This window comes from Capsicum annuum, chromosome 2, assembly GCF_002878395.1.
Source record: "Capsicum annuum cultivar UCD-10X-F1 chromosome 2, UCD10Xv1.1, whole genome shotgun sequence".
NCBI lineage: Eukaryota > Viridiplantae > Streptophyta > Magnoliopsida > Solanales > Solanaceae > Capsicum > Capsicum annuum.
Window position 1 is genome coordinate 42363053 of NC_061112.1, and position 18497 is coordinate 42381549.

At 32.1% G+C, this 18497-nt stretch overlaps 2 protein-coding genes and 1 long non-coding RNA gene across 3 annotated transcripts; 1 reads left to right on the forward strand and 2 right to left on the reverse strand.

The window, feature by feature from the left end:
- The first annotated feature begins 2013 nt into the window (after positions 1-2013).
- LOC107858619 (malate dehydrogenase, glyoxysomal) lies at positions 2014-8020 on the forward strand. The gene is made up of 9 exons (XM_016703348.2): positions 2014-2340; positions 3102-3317; positions 5093-5407; positions 6167-6256; positions 6347-6430; positions 7145-7180; positions 7288-7377; positions 7508-7602; positions 7710-8020. The coding sequence occupies exons 1-9, from the start codon at positions 2278-2280 to the stop codon at positions 7780-7782; spliced, it is 1062 nt and encodes a 353-aa protein (XP_016558834.1). The 5' UTR covers positions 2014-2277; the 3' UTR covers positions 7783-8020.
- A 554-nt stretch (positions 8021-8574) lies between these two features.
- On the reverse strand, positions 8575-9231 carry LOC107857825 (probable aspartic proteinase GIP2). Its single transcript, XM_016702629.2, has one exon. It carries the CDS (start codon positions 9229-9231, stop codon positions 8575-8577), a length of 657 nt encoding a protein of 218 aa, XP_016558115.2.
- Positions 9232-10876: 1645 nt separating this feature from the next.
- Positions 10877-13944, reverse strand: LOC107860958. The gene is made up of 2 exons (XR_007051814.1): positions 11543-13944; positions 10877-11457 (listed from the first exon to the last, which is right to left on the reverse strand). It is a non-coding gene; the product is annotated as an uncharacterized LOC107860958 (long non-coding RNA).
- Positions 13945-18497: the final 4553 nt, after the last annotated feature.

The following is an 18497-nucleotide window of genomic DNA, read 5'->3' on the forward strand; positions in this document are numbered from 1 at the left end:
ATTGTAGTATATATATATATATATATATATATATATTGTAGTATATGTTTTATTTAATGTAGTACACATATTGAATGGTAAGTATATATGTGTATATATTTTCTACAGACTCTAAAGTAGTATTTATTTAAGGTATACTTGTGTATATGTTTTATAAAGTAGTATATATATAGTGTTTATATGTTGTATGTATATTATTTAAAGTAGTACATATATTTAATTGTACGTATATATGTGTATATATTTTCTAGACTCTAGTGTAGGATATATTTAAGGTATACATGTGTATATATTTTATAAAGTAGTATATATTTAGTGTTTATATGTTGTATGTATATTATTTAAAGTAGTACATATATTGAATGGTACGTATATATGTGTATATATTTTCTATAGACTCTAAAGTAGTATAGATTTAATGTATACATGTGTATATGTTTTATAAAGTAGTATATAACTATATATAGTGTGTGTGTATATATTGTAGCATATATATTGTAGTATATTATATATATATATATATATTGTAGTATATGTTTTATTTAAAGTAGTACATATATTGAATGGTACGTCTATATGCGTATATATTTTCTAAGACTCGAAAGTAGTATATATTTAACGTATACATGTGTATATATTTTATAAAGTAGTATATAACGATATATATAGTGAGTGTATATATTGTAGTATATATAGTGCAGTATATGTTTTATTTAAACTTTAAAGTAGAACATATATTGAATGGTACGTATATATGTGTATATATTTTCTATAAACTCTAAAATATGATATATTTAAGGTATACATGTGTATATATTTTATAAAGTAGTATATTGATAGTGTTTATATGTTGTATGTGTATTATTTAAAGTAGTACATATATTGAATTGTACATATATATGTGTATATATTTTCTATACACTCTAAAATAGTATATATTTAACGTATACATGTGTATATGTTTTATAAAGTTGTATATAACTATATATATAGTGTGTGTATATATATTATCGCATATTATATATATATATATATATGTATATATTTTCTATATATTCTAAAGTAGTATATATTTAACGTATACATGTGTATATGCTTTATAAAGTAGTATATAAGTATATATAGTGTGTGTGTGTATATTGTAGTATATGTTTTATTTAAAGTAGTACATATATTGAATGATACGTATATATGTGTATATATTTTTTCTATAGACTCTAAAGTAGGTAGTATGTATATTTAACTAAAGACTAACATATAGTCGTACATGATTACATGTGTAATTATGTATATGTGTATATATTTTTTAAATTCTAATGTAGTATATACTATATATATAGTGTATATATATTGTGTGTATATTGTTTAACGTATTTAAAATATATATAGGTGGGTATATATAGTGTATATTGAAGAAAAAACTTTTAATTTTCTTTTTAATGTTTTGGTCGGGTTGACTCGGGTTGAATCGGGTTACGTGTAATGGGCCGGTCCCGATTTGTTTCTTAAAATTTACTATTGAGGCCCATAACCGGATTAATCCATTAAACTAGGTCCGAAACCGAACCAGCCCACAAACTGATTAAAAATCATGGACCGATTCCGAATTAACTCGGCCCGTTAACTGGCTTACTAGAAGAATAATTCGGGACTTTGGATTAAAAAGGACAAATAAGTTGTCCAATTAAGTGAGAATCCTCCAAGTTTTTAAAATTAGGTGGGAGGGGCAATTTTTTTTTGAGTTTTTTTTTAAGTTTTTTTCGTTTGAACAACTTGTCCCAGTTGTTGAACAACTAAGCGTAGTTGTTCGACAACTTTGTGAAGTTGTTCAACAACTGCACAAGTTATTCAATAACTAGGTGCAATTATCAAATAACTAACTATGCGTAATTGTTCGACAACTGAGGGAAATTGTTCAACAATTACGTGAAGTTGTTCGGACAACTAATGTAATTCAGTTGTTCAAGAAACTTAATTTTTTTAAGAAACAAATTTGTGGGACCCACTTATTTTTTTTTAATTGGAAACTTGGAAGGCCCTTGTGGTTAATTTTTCTAGGATAATTCACTGGTCCATGAGCTAAAATATTAAATCCAATTTCACGCATCTCAAGAACCGTGTCGTCATCATTGGATCTCTTACGTATTTTTTTCTGCTTGATCCCTTTACTTACAAATATCATTTCATCTCTTCTTTTGGGAAAAACTAAATTCAATTCTTTATTTCTACTATTTTCTTTACACACAAATTCTCAAGCCAAAATCAAGGTCGGAGAATATGCAGCGCAGTGCAGAACGAATCGCCACCATCTCAGCCCACCTTAACCCTTCTTCTTATCAGGTTTCTATTCTATCTCTTGCCTCTTTAAGAAATAAATTTATTTGTTCAAAGGACAATGTTTTATCGTTACTCAAATTTTATTGTATCATATCCTTAAATTTATAGTTAGTTAACGATGAAAAGGCTCATTTTTGTGTAACACCGACTTGGTGTGATCGTATCATTGTACTCTCTCCGTTTTAAAAAAAAATGACTTGATTTAATTTGATACGAAATTTAAATCTTGTAATTTTAATTTAAAGTTATGCTATATATATATTAAAAGATCCTTTAATCTTAGTTCTTAAATATGTCAAAAATGAGGATTAAAGTGTTGCAAAAAAGGAAAGATTTTTTTTTTTTTAAACAAACTAAAAACAGGAAGTAGATCATTCTGTTTAAAATGGATGGAGTATTACTTTATTCTTCCCCTTATAAGATTATATAAGCCCATTCTACTACTTAGGTGGCTGTTTTCTTGATTTATTTTATACTCATAACTTTATAGTATCTTATCGTTGAATTCATGGTTAGTTAGACGAAAAGTCTCATATTTTTGTAACACCGATTTGATGTGATTGCATCGTTACACTGATTATTAAGTAACATGCTACTACTTTATTCTTCCCCTTCTACTTAACTGCCTGCTCTCTTCATTTTATTTAATACTCCGTTTTATCTTTTTAACACTCTGAATTAAGCTCTGGATATTTAAACTATGATTGATCACATATACTGATTTTGTCTTGCGCTTGAAATCATACTTGCATTTGGGGTTCCAGATGGAGGACGGTGTGGGGTTGAGCCAAGCTAATTGCAGGGCAAAAGGAGGTTCTCCAGGATTCAAAGTCGCGATTTTAGGTGCTGCAGGAGGTATTGGTCAGCCACTTGCAATGCTTATGAAGATGAATCCGTTGGTTTCGGTTTTGCATCTTTATGATGTTGCCAATACTCCTGGTGTAACTGCTGATATTAGTCACATGGACACTGGTGCTGTGGTAATTTCTCCTCCTATTTGCATTGTTTTCTTAAGGAATTACACATATAGTACAATACATTAGGTTATTGTATTTTCAATAAATGTGAGCATGTTACTTTGAGTGAGATCATGGAACTGAAAATTTGGAGCAGTAAAGAAAATTAGAGCTGTCAAGCGAGAGGACAGCAAGATTGATGACAAAGATACAATAAATGCTCTGCTGGCATTAATACATGTTTGCTTAGGCAAAAAGATTCTATCCATTATGAGATACAACTGAAGCAGTTTGAATATAATTCAAGTTAAATGAAATTGGAGAAGCAAAACGAATGAAGTGAGACTGGATGAGATTGTGGTGCCTAAATTTCAGACCTCACTTGTCGGATTTTACTGTGTATGTTGTTGTTGATATTACAAAGAATGACATGATAGATGAAAATATAACATACATATATTAAATAGGATATATATGGCTGAAATGTGATAGGACAGCTATAAAAATAAAGTAAAAGGTAAGTTTTATAGAGTTGTGAGACCAACAATGTAAAGAGTGTGAATCGTGGCATCTTAGGCCCAGCATATCACGGTATGAATTTGCAGAAATGAAACTATTAAGATGGATGTATGACTATACAAGGTTAGACGGGATTAGAGATGATCACATCCAACATAAAGTGGAATTTAGCACACGTAGATGACAAAATGATAGGTGGTCTCTTATGATGTTTAGCATGTTATTTATAGATTTCTGGATGTATCTTTTGTAGGTGTTGACAATGTGATTATGGAAGATCGTAAAAAGATACGAGGTAGTCAAATCATATGAAAAGAAATATCTCAGAAGGCAATCAAAGTTTCAAAATGAATTGCACTTCTTTAGTAGAACACATCAAGGTATAGGATGTATATAAGCTATAAGGACTCGTTGGGATATAGGTTAATGGTAATGCTTACACATATATTAGACCCTTTGTCTGTCAGGTTCTTTTTCTGGCTAAAGACTTGTTTGTGATAAACTTTTTCATCTGATTTGAGATGAATTTAGATGGGGAACATGGTCAATGACGATTAATATAGCCTATCCCAACTTGTTAGGGATTGAGGTGTAGTAGTTGTTTCTTTAAAGATTTTTATGTCCATGTAAGAAAATAGTTTTGAACTTTTAGTTTAAGAGAGCCCTTGCTTTGCCTTAATAAGAAAACTATATAATATTAACGTAATGTACCTGATTAAGGAAAGAACAAGAGATACATAAAGCTTATCCCCACTAATCCGGGTAGAGGCATAGTTGATTGACTGGGTTTTAAGCTAAACCATCAGCCTGGTGCATCTACCATAGTTATCATTTCAAAGTCATGTAAAGAGGATTAATATGAAATTTACTAAAAGGTCCAATATATAGGACTCATAAATTATTGCCGACTATATGCTGAAAAGTTGAATATAATCTGTTGAGATGTCAGAAGTAAAAGGAAAATAGCACAACAAACAGGAAACTGATTACTTTTCACAACATCGGAATGGTTAAATTGATGTTAATATTCTAATAAGAGGGCTGTTCACTTGTCGAAATTTTTGTCCCCCGTGGTTCTATTGGGGGCATTTAAACCCTACCTCAGGCTAAGGCGAGACCCAACTCTGCCATTTACAACGTTGCTCTACATTGCAAGTTGATGCTTGCTTAGTATTGAGATATAGCTCATACTATAATGTTGTGTTCTTTCTAGCTACAACATTGATCAGTGTCATTCTTATGTGTCTTTTAATAATTAACTTGAGTTTCTCGATTTCCAGGTTCGTGGTTTTCTAGGGCCTCAACAATTGGAAGATGCTCTCACTGGCATGGACCTTGTAATCATCCCTGCTGGTGTTCCTAGAAAACCAGGCATGACAAGAGATGATCTTTTCAACATAAATGCAGGGATTGTAAAGACTTTATGTGAAGGAATTGCCAAGTGCTGTCCTAAGGCCATTGTCAACATAATTAGTAATCCTGTAAACTCTACAGTACCAATTGCTGCAGAGGTTTTCAAGATGGCTGGCACTTTTGATCCCAGGAGACTTTTGGGTGTCACTATGCTTGATGTTGTTAGAGCTAATACCTTTGTGGTATGTATAACTTTCTGAACTGGTTCTTTTCTGATTTTCCCTCTTTCCACTTCCCTTTGAACTGAACGGCTACTCAATGTTTGGAAGCCGACAAAGAAGTGCTTTTCTTGATTGCCTATCTGGAGCAAAGATTGATTGGACCATATACTATCTACATCAGAAAATTCTTTTTGGTCTGTCCCAAAATTAGGTCCAAACTTATGAATGAAAAAGTCATCTACTTTTCAATTTCTCTTGAATATTATACTAGCTCAGCTGTTAATGGTCATTCTTTTATCCTTTTAAGTGAGACTTGGCGAAAAGTCTACTTTAGACTGATTTTTTTCGAAAACATATTTTAGTTTCTTCTGTACTCTCTATATCCATGTTAGGCCAAACCTATAGAATTTGGTGGAGTTCTATTTCGTAACTGTCTTTAGTTTTTGAACCTAATTCATTTTAAATAGCATGTACAATTGCTGGACTGTTACTTTTTATGCTTCAGAGACCTTGTGTACAAGTATAAACAGATTACAATGACCTGAGGTGAATGTTGTATGCTCCTGACTAGTTTGTTGAACTGAACCAGCTATCAGTCATCTAATCCTGGTTTAATTTGAAAGATATACACCTGCGCTTTGCTGAGCATTATATTGGCATATGCATATAATCAAGAACATTAAAAATGACATGGATGATTTACCAACTGAAACTCTCTCTGAGTTGTGCCTTGGCTAATCTTGAGCTTCTGCCTGATCTAATCTCCTTCATGTCATGAAGGCTGAAGTTTTGGGGCTTGATCCCAGGGAAGTGGATGTTCCAGTTGTTGGGGGCCATGCTGGCGTTACAATTCTACCTCTTCTTTCCCAGGTATGGTAAACTTAGTTCAAACTGAGTATAGCTTGTTTGCGGAATCTTATTGACGTAGGATTTCTTTTTCACTTGTCTAATGGAATGCAGATTAAGCCTCCTTGTTCTTTTACCCCTGCGGAAACTGAATATTTAACATCTCGTATACAAAATGGTGGAACTGAGGTTGTTGAGGTAAGATGAAATTGAATAATTATTTAGTGAGTCTTTTGGTTGTTCTATTGAAATAGTTGTTTGTGTCTGGGCGGTGGTGTTGCTTTTCCTTTACGGTTTTTGCTTTCAAACACCTTGTTGCATAATGTTTTTGTTTTTTATATTTGACTTACCGTAAACTAGGTTCAGACCGAGGCTCGTTGACTTCAGATCTTCATTAAAAGGTTGCCCTGGTCCTTTCCAGCTGCCAGAGAGTACTATTTCCTGATTTATATCATTTTGGATGTTAACCTGTCGTCTCCTAAAGCATAATTTTGCCCATATTGTCTATTCCATAATTGACGAAATCAGTTTCTGAGAAACTTCACCCTTTCAACCTAGAAGGGTTTCAGTCCTTACTCTTAATTATTGTGTTACTCTCCCTTCTTCCCCCCAACAGTAATATATTGGCACGGGACAGACCTTATCTACTACCTCTAATATACAGTACTAACCTGTCAAAGCATTGTGCTTCATCTCCATTTCCATAAGCTGCTGTCACTCTCCTGGATTGATTTATCATCTTTCTCTGACATCCTACCTTTTCTTGCAACTTTTCTCTTGTAGACAAGAAATTTTCTGAATTGTGTAGATCATGGTTTATTTGGCTATCACAGCACTGGAAATTACTGATGAATCTAACTCCATAGGTGAAATTCATCTGTTGTTGAATGGACATAGTGTTCTTTATTGCAGGCAAAAGCTGGTGCTGGTTCGGCAACTCTCTCTATGGTTAGAGCATTTTGTACTCTGTATTTCAGTTTTCTCTTGTACTGTAGTTGTGAGAGTTCATCTCATCCACAACGATCTTGAATGACAAATCTGTCCTAATTTTTCAGGCATATGCCGCGGTTAAATTTGCCGATGCATGTTTGCATGGATTGAGAGGAGATGCTTCCATTGTTGAATGTGCCTTTGTGTCTTCCCAGGCATGTGTTCTAAACCTTCTCATACTAAAGTTTCTGCAGCTTGTATTTGTTACATTGTACGACTTTTTCTGGAATATAGTAAACTTAGATCTTCATGACAGTTGGTAGTGGTGGTTAATCCTCTTTGTAGGTGACTGAGCTTCCATTTTTCGCATCAAGAGTACGGCTTGGGCGTAATGGAGTTGAAGAGATATACCCTCTTGGTCCGCTAAATGAATACGAGAGGTAAGTGTTCTGATTAATCACCCCTTGAAATCACTGTCATGTTCATTGTGACGTTATATATTGAAAAAATACTGGTCCGATTTTACTCAATTTACTAAATTTTGCAGATCTGGACTTGAGAAGGCAAAGAAAGAGCTGGCTACAAGTATTCAGAAGGGTGTCACCTTTGTAAAGAAATGAGCAGGCAACTAAATGACCTCCAAAAGATGTTTTTGACTTTTCGTTGCCATATATCTCAATTCCATAGTTCCAGAAAAATAAGAGTAGTTCCTTTGTTGTATAAAAGGATATCATGTTCCACTTTCTACACTTTGTTGCCTTAGTGCAGAAAATAAATGTAGTATCTGGTTATGTAAAACAATTACAATGGCCCTAGTGGATGTCAAGGCTTTCAAAGTATTACATCCCTTTGAAGCAACGTTTTGGGGTAGACTTATTGACATGTATAGATATAACTACTAAAATATCACTATTTTCCCATTAAAGTTTTTCACTGAAAGATGTTCGGTGGCTATTTCCACAGATATTTTAATTGAGTCAGTATTTAAAAATCAGTGAGAAAAGCAATGTTAGTAGTGTTTACACAGAAAAATAAGGAAGCTTGCTAGTGTCCAGTGAGAACCTGTTTCAGATCATCTATTTTTCTAGTGAGCTGTTTCGGTAACAAATGGGAGGGAAAAATCATGTTTTCCAACACATACTATATTAAAATGCACAGTTCAAGCTTAGCTATCAGCTGCTCATCTTATTAATCCAGAATTGAAAGTAGTTAAACAGAGGGCTACAAGCAGAGTGAAAAAGCTAAAAAAATCTGAATCAACATCTGATTTTATTATTACAAGTTTCAGACTTATTGATAAGTTGGAAAGACATTTTAAAAAACAACATTTTCTGGTAAAAAAAAAAGCAACAATCTATTTCATATTGTTGCACTATTTCATCAAGACGAAGCAGTTACTCTATTGAGCCACGCTAAGTATAGTTCTGGTTTGTGCACATGATCCGATGGAAAAAGAGCGAGTTACTGAAACCAATTCTTCTTCTGGAAATATCAAACTCCACTAAGTTGTCCTGCATCTGATACGAACCTATAATAAATGCTTGTCCCCAATCTCTAGTGCGTCTTTCGACGAAGGCTAAACATGCAACATCCTCGTTAACTTTTACCAATGAATTCGCTCCAGTAATTGTCCAATGCACTTTTTTCTTGTGTAGTCCGATGTTAATTTCAGGAGCATTGAAGCCAAGTCGCGACATACGAATATCTCTCGAGTTAAAGCAAGTTGTAAATGGTTCAACTGGAGGTACAGACCTAACCTCTTTTGGTATCGCAGCAACAAAAACTTTTGTTACAGCATTGTAAATAGAAGTTAATTTTGTCTCATAGGGTCCATTACTTGATAACAACCTGAATAAGTTGATACGAAGTCCTCCCTGAAAAAGCTCTATTGCTGAATTTGAGAGTTGAGCTGAGCTTTTATAGAACGTTCTATGTGCACCAATTGATTTAACTACAGGGATAAATTTCCACGGCCTACATGCACCTTGGTGCAGCCGTCTGAGCTGGCGAATCCTGATGATGTTTTGCACATTCCAGACTTTGGTACTGTCGTCAATTTTGAGGGACATCTGTAGAATTTATGGTTGAAATGAAGGTATTTGATAGCATCCAGGTTGGTTCACTTGGATTAAGATTGATGGGTTTCAATGAAATTACGAAGATGCTTATGATGGAAGAAGAACCCAAGAACGAGTCCAAGAATTATGGAGAAGAATGGGCAAAGTGCTACACATATTTCATGATTCAAGTCCAAGCCGAAAAGGAAGTAGATTGAGCCCATATGGGTTGTGAGTAAATTTAGAAACTTTTCCTTATTTATTTTAGGAGAGAATGTTTTGTATTATTTTTACATGCTTACTTAGTCCTAGTAGGATTTTATTTATTATTTCCATAATAGTTGATCCTAATCCCATGCTATTTGGGATAGCTTTTGCCTAGTCTTAGTTAGATTTGATAAAGGTAAATTCCAATCCCATTTTATGTGGGATAGTTTTTTTTTCCTTATATATAGGAATGGATTTTGTTATTTTTAATCGTACAATATTATTATTAATTGAGAGTTTCTCTTATTTACATTTTTGCGTGTGGCTACTTGAAATTTATCTTGCAACCCTCTTATTTACACCTTTGTGTGTGGCTATTTAGAATTTATCTTGCAACCTTATAAGAACGATTCTTTAGAAGGTACGATCAATTCTTAATTTGATATCTTTGGTTTCTGTTAAAGTTAATTAAAGAAGTTGATTAGTCTTATACTAATTGTTGTCTTTAGTTTCTTTGAAATAGAGGTCTAGATCACTTTGATCTAAGTTCTTGAATTGACTCTATTAGTATCATAATTAGTCTTAATTCACTAATTTTGAATACTAAGATCAATTAAGATTCTTATCACTTAACCTCGAAATTGAAAATTTTATTCTCCAATTTTGCCTATCTTTAATTTCTTACCTTTGATCTTAGTATTTTCGCTTCCGCATTATTTTCTTGTTTATTAACGTAACTCGATTCTTATCAGTATTTCTCTTTTTTCTTAAAGATTTTTGCCCTCCCATATATCCTCTAAGGGACCAGCTAGCAATCAGATATATATCAGAAGGATGGAAGTCCTACAATCATCACAAACCAGCTAATATGCTCAAATTTTAGTTCCCAGTATAGTTGACAACATATCTGAAAGAAATTACTTTGCCACAACCTCTATCCTTGGAGCGGGACTGCAGTTAACAGAGTAACTAACCACACTGAGAACTTCATTCCGCTGACCTCCACCACCAGTAATACCAAAATGCATATTCCAGTATGAACATTCCACAGGCAAACAGATTCATCCTGGAACACTCGTGGTAACGAAAATGTGACATGTGAAACAGTTGCAAAATTGATTGATCGCCACATACATCTTGCACTGTGCAAATATTTTTTTTCCAATAAAGAAGATTGAATACAATTTTCCTAGTGGAGGAAGGGTTATGAAAGAAATAGAAGATCTAATGTACATTCTTTGCTGGCAGATGCTGCAAGAGATAGTTTGAAGGCTTGAGTCCTAATTTCATTTATTGAGTCTCCATGCCTCACAAATCTCTGTTCAATTATAAACAAGTAGGTTGAAAGAGTAAATAGACATGATATGTAAACATGTAACTAGTATCAACTTTCCAAAACCATCATCTTTCACAGTTGTTTTGTTAATATAATTTAACATGGAACGAATCATGAAGGAAAACTTCATTGTTCAAATCATGATGAATAAATGGACCAGATCCTGGGAAAAAGGAAATACTTTAGAGTTCAGATAAAGATTAATTAGATGGCTGTTACAAACTCATTTGCCGATATTCATTTTTTATAACTAAAGGAGCAACTACTTTTGTTTAACCAAGTAAAGTGCAAATCATAGATTTCATGTCAAAACCTCATGTATCTTTTTTTTTTTTTTTTTGGATAACTGTGGTGTCCAGGTCAGCTTGCGCGCACCTCGACTAATTCCACTGAATACCTGCCATCTCCCACCAGCAACAGGTACCAGGTAACTCTATCCACCAAGGTTAGAATAAATGGAAACGAATCGCCTAGTGTTTGTCTCTGTTGCGAACTGAATCTGAGACCTCATGGTGCTCAACCCAACTTCATTGAACCACTAGGCAACACCCTTGGGTGCAATACCTCATGTATCTTCTCATTGACTGCACTAATTAATTCCATTTATTCTGCCAGCCACTATGAATGGACTCCCATCAATATTGCAGGCCCAGCTTACAGTGTAAAAGGATTCACCTTTCTGATTTACACAGCACCTGGAAAAACCAAAAGCCTTTTTAAGTATATGACATAACATATGTAAGGAACAAATGCAACAACTGAATACTTGCAACTTCTTACATCCTCATTAATATAAGACTGCAGCACAACAATAACACCACTTTCGAGAACTGCTATACATTAACCTGACCAACAACCAGAAAATAAAGACAGCAGGGTTATCGGCAATTGCCATAAAGTGGAAACATATCCTGAGGGTAGCACTCTGATTCTTCTGTTGTTGTTATCTTCTTTCAGTTCTTTGTTTTGAAACAACTTGCAAATGACAATTCTAGATCAAGAAAAGACACCTCATTTACAAGAGCATGCACCCATCCAAATTCTAAATTTATTTTGCATCATCCATAACTTTCAATTTTGATGAGAAATACAACAAGATATATAATAGCGTAACTCCACAATGTTAACAGATAGAACAAGATTACAATCCAATCAATATATACCTGATTCCAAAAATCGTTATCTTTGACATGAACAGTTTATAACAGAAAGGTAAATCAATATATTATCAAACTTATAAAAACATGTGGCACTCCGCAAGTGTGGAGAAACAAATAGAAAACTGTCAACCATTACAACATTTAAGGTAAGTTTGAACAAAGCTGGTGCACCCATCCCAAGTACATAGCGACATTTAGTTTGTGATGCTACAATGAATCTACCAAGATTGCATAAGAGCAATTGTAGGAAACAAAAGGGGTCCTTGAAACATCAATATTAAAGAAACTTGCAAGTCCAATTTTGGAACATTCATCTGAAATGAGGAAAAGGTGAGCTAATGTCAACCTTGAGGCGTTAAAACAAATAGACAGACAGAGATGAAAATTTAAAATTTTCATTCCACCAAGCGTTACTGATGGATGATAATCTAGACATATGATAGTTAATTAATTAATCGGTTCAGATTAATAATCCTCATTTTACACAAAAAAAATTGATCACTTGAATGATTCTTTTTCATCAAATTTATAAATTTATGAGATTGCCTCACAAGATCTATTACTAGAACAAGCACAGAATCTAAGTATTAAAAATCTGGGGAAAGGAAAAAAAAAAAAAAGTCAGAGGGGAATAAAATAGTAAAAAGGAGTGACAAAACCTGTCTTTCAAATTTTTTTGTCCACTCCAACCTGCGCCAAAGTAAGCAGAGAGCAGCGACGAAAAAAATACCTAGGGTTTGAGCCAATGGTGGGATTGTTAACGCCATCAAATAAAAAAAATACACATTGACTAATAGACTGTGAGATGGAAAACACACGTTATACGTCATTGTACTCTCGCTACTTCAACGTCTTTACTGCTGTCGGCGAAAATCTAGAATTCAGTCTCCTGCCTTTTCTTTTAGGGGATTCCTAAAATTCTACCAATTTTTGGTTTGGATAGAAATTTGTATGTCACCTTCGGAAGTATCTCTACTCAAATTATTGAATTCTGGAACGAAAAGGGTTAACGAGTGCAGATTTAGCTGACCTAGTAATTTGCGGTCTAAGCGCTGTTTTTTGTTGTCTTTTGTGCTTGTTGGCTTCATGAATTGGTATGGAAGATAAATATTTCATGGTTTTAGCATGCATCTCGAGTTCTGCCTTTTCAATTAGGGCTAAGAAGAACAGACAGTGAAAGTTTAAAATTTTCATTTTTTAAGGATTTTTCTCTAGTACTGCTTTTCAATTAGGGCGAGAAGTACAGAACTCATGAGTTTGATCTTGAGCATGTATCACTTGTTAACATGTTAAATGTGCTATAGAAAAGTCATACTCTTTAGGTAGAAAGCATCCTGTCTTTTTTCAATTCATACTAATTCATGAAGCCAACAAGCACAAGAACAACAATAACAGCAATGCTTCAACCTCAAACTAGTAGTGTATGCTCAATTCAGACTAATGGGATCAATACTTCTCATCCCTAAAAGTATAAATTTGAGACATCCAAAAAAACTGAAAATTTTAAACTTTCATTGTTTGTTCTTTTTAACCCGCAAAACTCAAGACATGAATGAAATTTTTGAACTTTCAGGCTCACACACGAAGCCAACAAGCACAGCAACAACAACAAGAGCAACCCTTCAACCTCAAACAACTGAGTCAGTTATACCCATACCCGTTAACTCATGTCATGTTTGAACTAAATTACTTGACAAGAGGTACTTTTGATTCTGCAAAACAAACAAAGCAGAATTTCTACCAAACCCCATAAGAAAAAGAACAAGAACGAGTAGTAGGAGAAGATTAAATGATAGATTTTCGCCGACATTAGCTAAGCCATTGAGCAGCGTGAATTCATAAAGTTGAACTAAATACTTTTCCCTATTGAGCTACTTTCCAGTTTCCCCATTGCAGCGTACAGATGAACCAAATACTGAAGCTGTTTTTTAGGCTGGCGGTCCGAGGTAACCTAACGACAAAAATGAGTCATTCCTTCCAAGTCTTCAATTAAAAATAGAGACAAGTGGGCCTGTAACTTTATTAAGTTAAAAAAGTTGAAGTGTTTGAACAATTAATTGTTTGACAATTATAGTTATCTCAACAACTTTATATAGTTAGACTGCATTTGTTTTTTTTAGAGATTTAGAGTTGCATTTGTTTTTCTAAAGATTTATAGTTGTGAATCTAAATGTATATTTAAATGATTAAAATATTGTTTTAAAAATCTGAAAATTGAATGATTTTTTTCAATATCTGAATATATAAAAATTTTTTATTTGTGTATATAATAAAATAAAAAATATAATTTAAATAAAAAATTAATTATATATAAAAAAAAAGTATGTAATTTAATACAAATTATTATTTGATTGATATTATTTTTTTTATGTTTGTTAGTGATAGTAGAGATGGTTTATAATGGTGGTTGCAATGACAATAGTTGATGTTAGTGATTAGTAATGTTGGTGTTGATAGTTGTGATGATTGGTATTGTAGTACTGTTATGATGGTGGCGGTTGATAATGGCAGTGGTGGTTGTGATGTGATGTTGCTTAATGTTAGTACTTGGAGATGTTGATTGTGATGACTGAAAAATGAATGCATGATGGTTTGACAATGTGTTGATGCTAGTTGGAGATGTTGTAAGTTGTGATGGTGGAGATGGTTGTTAGTAGTGATAAATTGTAGCAATGGTAGTGGTTGAAGTGATGGTAGTGGTGGCATTACTAGTGACAATGGTGATGGCGATCAAAAACTGTGTGGAGGTTGTGATGTATTAGTGCTAGTTAGTGGTGATGCTAGTTGTGATAGATGAGTTGGTCGATAGTAGAGATTGACCGGTAGTGGTTGATGATAGTGGTGCTGTTGACGGAAGTGAATATAATTAGAATAATAAAGGTAGTAGGTGTGACAACGGTTGACAATAATGGTAGGTAGAAATATTTGTTGTCGATAGTAATTGTGATGGTGGAGGTAGTTGGTGGTGGTGGGTGGTGGTTGACAATAGTGGCGGTGGCAGAGGTGATTAGTGGTGGTGACTGATGATTATGCATAGAGTGACGGTGAATATTATCCAACATCAGAATACCTCTTCAAACCTATTAAGACTTGATTCTAGATCTGAATGATTAAAACCTATTCAGACTCAGTAAGAGCTAAAATATTAATAAAAAACAAATGCACTTAATGGTTTGAAGTATGAACCATTCAGATTCAGACCTCCATTAAGTGCAAACAAATGATCCCTTATTGAACAATTTCTCTCAGTTGTCAAATAATTTTGCACAATTGTTGAACTACTTTGTACAGTTATCGAACAATTTTGATAGTTATTGAACAATTTTGCAAAGTTATCGAACAACTATCAAAGTATAGTTGTTCGACTGCGAGAAGTTGTTGGAACAAAAAAAATTTTAAAAAAAAAACTCAAAAAAGTTTATCCCTCCCACCTAATTTTAAAAACTTGAAGGACCTCACTTAATTGAAAAACTTGTTTGTTCCTTTTAATTCAAAGTCTCATTATTCCCTTCTCAGTTTTTCTCTTTTTTCTTAAAAAAAAAATAAAAAATCCTCAATTCTAACATAAAAATAAATTTTTACTCATAATTTCTTGTAAGTTGTTTTGTTGAACTTTCATAATTTGAATAGCGGTGCGAACTTATATTCTTTTACTGGAAAAATTATATTATGTACATAAGTGAATCATATATTGAATTTATTTTTATTTCTTTGTATATTTTAATTTGTTATATTTTGACACTTCTTTTAAAAAAATGAACTTCCGCACTGTTCCTTGCTTTGAAGAGTAGATTGAAGAGTTACTCGATCGATCTGAGTCACCTATTTTTATGTGGAAAAAGGAAACTCTATAGCACAAAAAGTTTGAAAACTTTTTAAAAAGTGACAGTCAGATATATTATTTTCACTTTATAGTCATTTTTTAATTTGGATTATTTTGACCTACGTAATCCATATACAGTTCATCTACAATACTGATACAATCTATATATAATACTGATACAGTATTCAACTTGAACAATTCGGCCCTTTTAAAAATATTTTAATTTTTTTTGTTATAAATTTTTTAATTGATCAAATATTCTGCTTTTATTTTTTTATTGTTTAGAAATAATAATTAAATTATATAAAAATGATATAATTGTTAAATAGAATATGTATCTATATAACATACATGTATAAAATTTTTATAGTTCTATCAAATATGTATATGTATAAAATATATATAAAAAATTTATAAAAAGTGTATGAAAATTATATAATTGTTGTATAAAACGTATAAAAAAAATGTACAGTTATTGTATAAATTATGTATCAAAACTATATAATTTTCGTATAGAATATTTATATGTATAAGATATGTATAGAAGGTGTGTAGAAACGGTATAGAACAAGTCAGTAAATTGAAATGGTTAGAAAGTTAAATTTAAATTTCATGATCATTTTTATGAAAATAGTTTAATTTGAAGTGTTGTTTCTGTAATTTTCCCTTTTTATCTTGAAAAAAATTCACATATTTTTGTTTGTGGAATATCAACCAATTGATGGTAACTAGAAGAACTGAATGGTTGGTGATTCAGTCATTAGTCTCTCTTTACAAACATGTAATAATGATACTGAACTTCAATTCTTTTTTGCATTACCTTAAAATCCTATATCGCCGACATTTTAAAAATGTTGTTGGTTCAATTTATAGGCAACAGGATGTCCATCAAAATTTCTCATAGAACATTGGGGAATGCTATAGCTATTTTGTCGAGTTTGGTTTATGAAGCTGTTAAAGTTAATTATACAGATACTCTGAGTAGTTTGTCGCGTGAGAATAACTTGACGTGGATTTTAAATCAAAATGTTCAGTTGGTCCAAAATGAACGCTAATAAGAAGATTTAATCAAATAACAATTGACCTCCTTGTCTAATGAGTTATCTTCCTAGGATAATTGGTTATATTGTTGCTCATAACCATCATCATCAACAACAACGTTATTGTTGTGTGGTGGATTATTCATTTTAGTGTCTTTGAAAAAGATTACTTAGTAATTTTTATTTTCTTCATGGACTTACGAGGGAGTTTTGAAGCAACAAATTCAAAAAAAAAAATGAAAATTGAGAACCTAGATTATTATAATTAGAAAAAGAATTTTCAATAGTTTTTCTTCTCATTAAGAGTCCAGTTATCTACTTGTGCAGTAATCTCAGAATTATTGTGAGATTCTACATCGAATAAATTAAATGTGAGTTCTTAAGAGTTTGAGCTTTCTATGAATTCACGTCACTCCATTGAGAAAGAATAGAAAGGCTAACAATGTGGTATTCACTGATGAGTACTTGAACAACTTAGAGCGGAGTAATATTTTTTTGTCCATTCAATTAATGTGATAGAGTTAAGTTGTTGTGTTTTGTTATAGTTGATAAATTTGGTTCAAAATGCCATAATCAATGCTCTACGGAGAGAAGATTACACTCATTTTTAATTTTTGAATTGATTCTTTTAGCATTAATTTAAAACACATTTTATTTTTTACCCAATTACTATTTACAATATTAAGGGTCCATATTGTCAATATTCTAGTCTTACATAAATTGTAACACATCAATAATATGAAATATGCATATTGAGGACCTTAAGTTATTTGAAAGTCATATGCATATACATAGGTAGTGGTATTTTTTTTAAAAAATTTGATTTATCTTTTGTAATTTAAATGACTTAAGAACTAGTTGGCTATGAATTAGGATAGAAAACAAAGTATAGAATACAAGATATAGTAGTAAAAAAAAGAACTAATGTAAATATTAATTAATTTTTTTAATTTCTTTTCCCTCTAATTATTCTACTTATAACTATTGCAAGTTTTCGAACACGTGCGTTGCGTGTGTATTCGTACAAATTAATATAAATATTTATACTAATAAATTTGCGATAAGTTCCGCAAAAATTGAATAGAAATTACACAAGCTCACATTTATGCGTAGAGAACCTATTCGACCGATATTACTATTATAATTACCTGTAAGACATGTTCCATTAAAATATTGCTAATGAGTTTCAAAAGTAATATTCGAACAATTTCAATTATGAAATTTTATAATGTATATATATATATATATATATATATATATATATATATCATGTATTCAACTTGATAAAAGTCTTTTTTTTATTTGTCACAAAACATAATTTAAATGTCGGTTATGATTAAAAAAATATTTCATGTCTTAATATTTTTGCCTTATCTCTGAGAATTTGCAGTCTCCGTCTTTTTTTAGTTGTATACGTATCAAGATGTTGTGAAATGAAAGTAATATTTTGTAAAAGTTGCACAAAAATTCGATCAACATATGTATTTCTTGATATGGCTAATAGATCATTATCAATGTCCTGACGTACATCTACACAAAATAATTATTATTAGTGATAGAGATAATTATTGCTAAAATATTCAATTGACATACACACACACACATACATACATACATACATACATACATACATACATACATACATACATACATACATACATACATACATACATACATACATACATACATACATACATACATACATATATATA

Coding starts and splice junctions, on each gene's coding strand:
- LOC107858619 (XM_016703348.2), top strand. CDS start 2,278: ATGCAGCGCAGTGCAGAACGAATCGCCACCATCTCAGCCCACCTTAAC. Junction 7,378..7,507: donor GTGCCTTTGTGTCTTCCCAG/GCATGTGTTCTA, acceptor TCCTCTTTGTAG/GTGACTGAGCTTCCATTTTT. Junction 7,603..7,709: donor CCGCTAAATGAATACGAGAG/GTAAGTGTTCTG, acceptor TAAATTTTGCAG/ATCTGGACTTGAGAAGGCAA.
- LOC107857825 (XM_016702629.2), bottom strand. CDS start 9,231: ATGTCCCTCAAAATTGACGACAGTACCAAAGTCTGGAATGTGCAAAAC.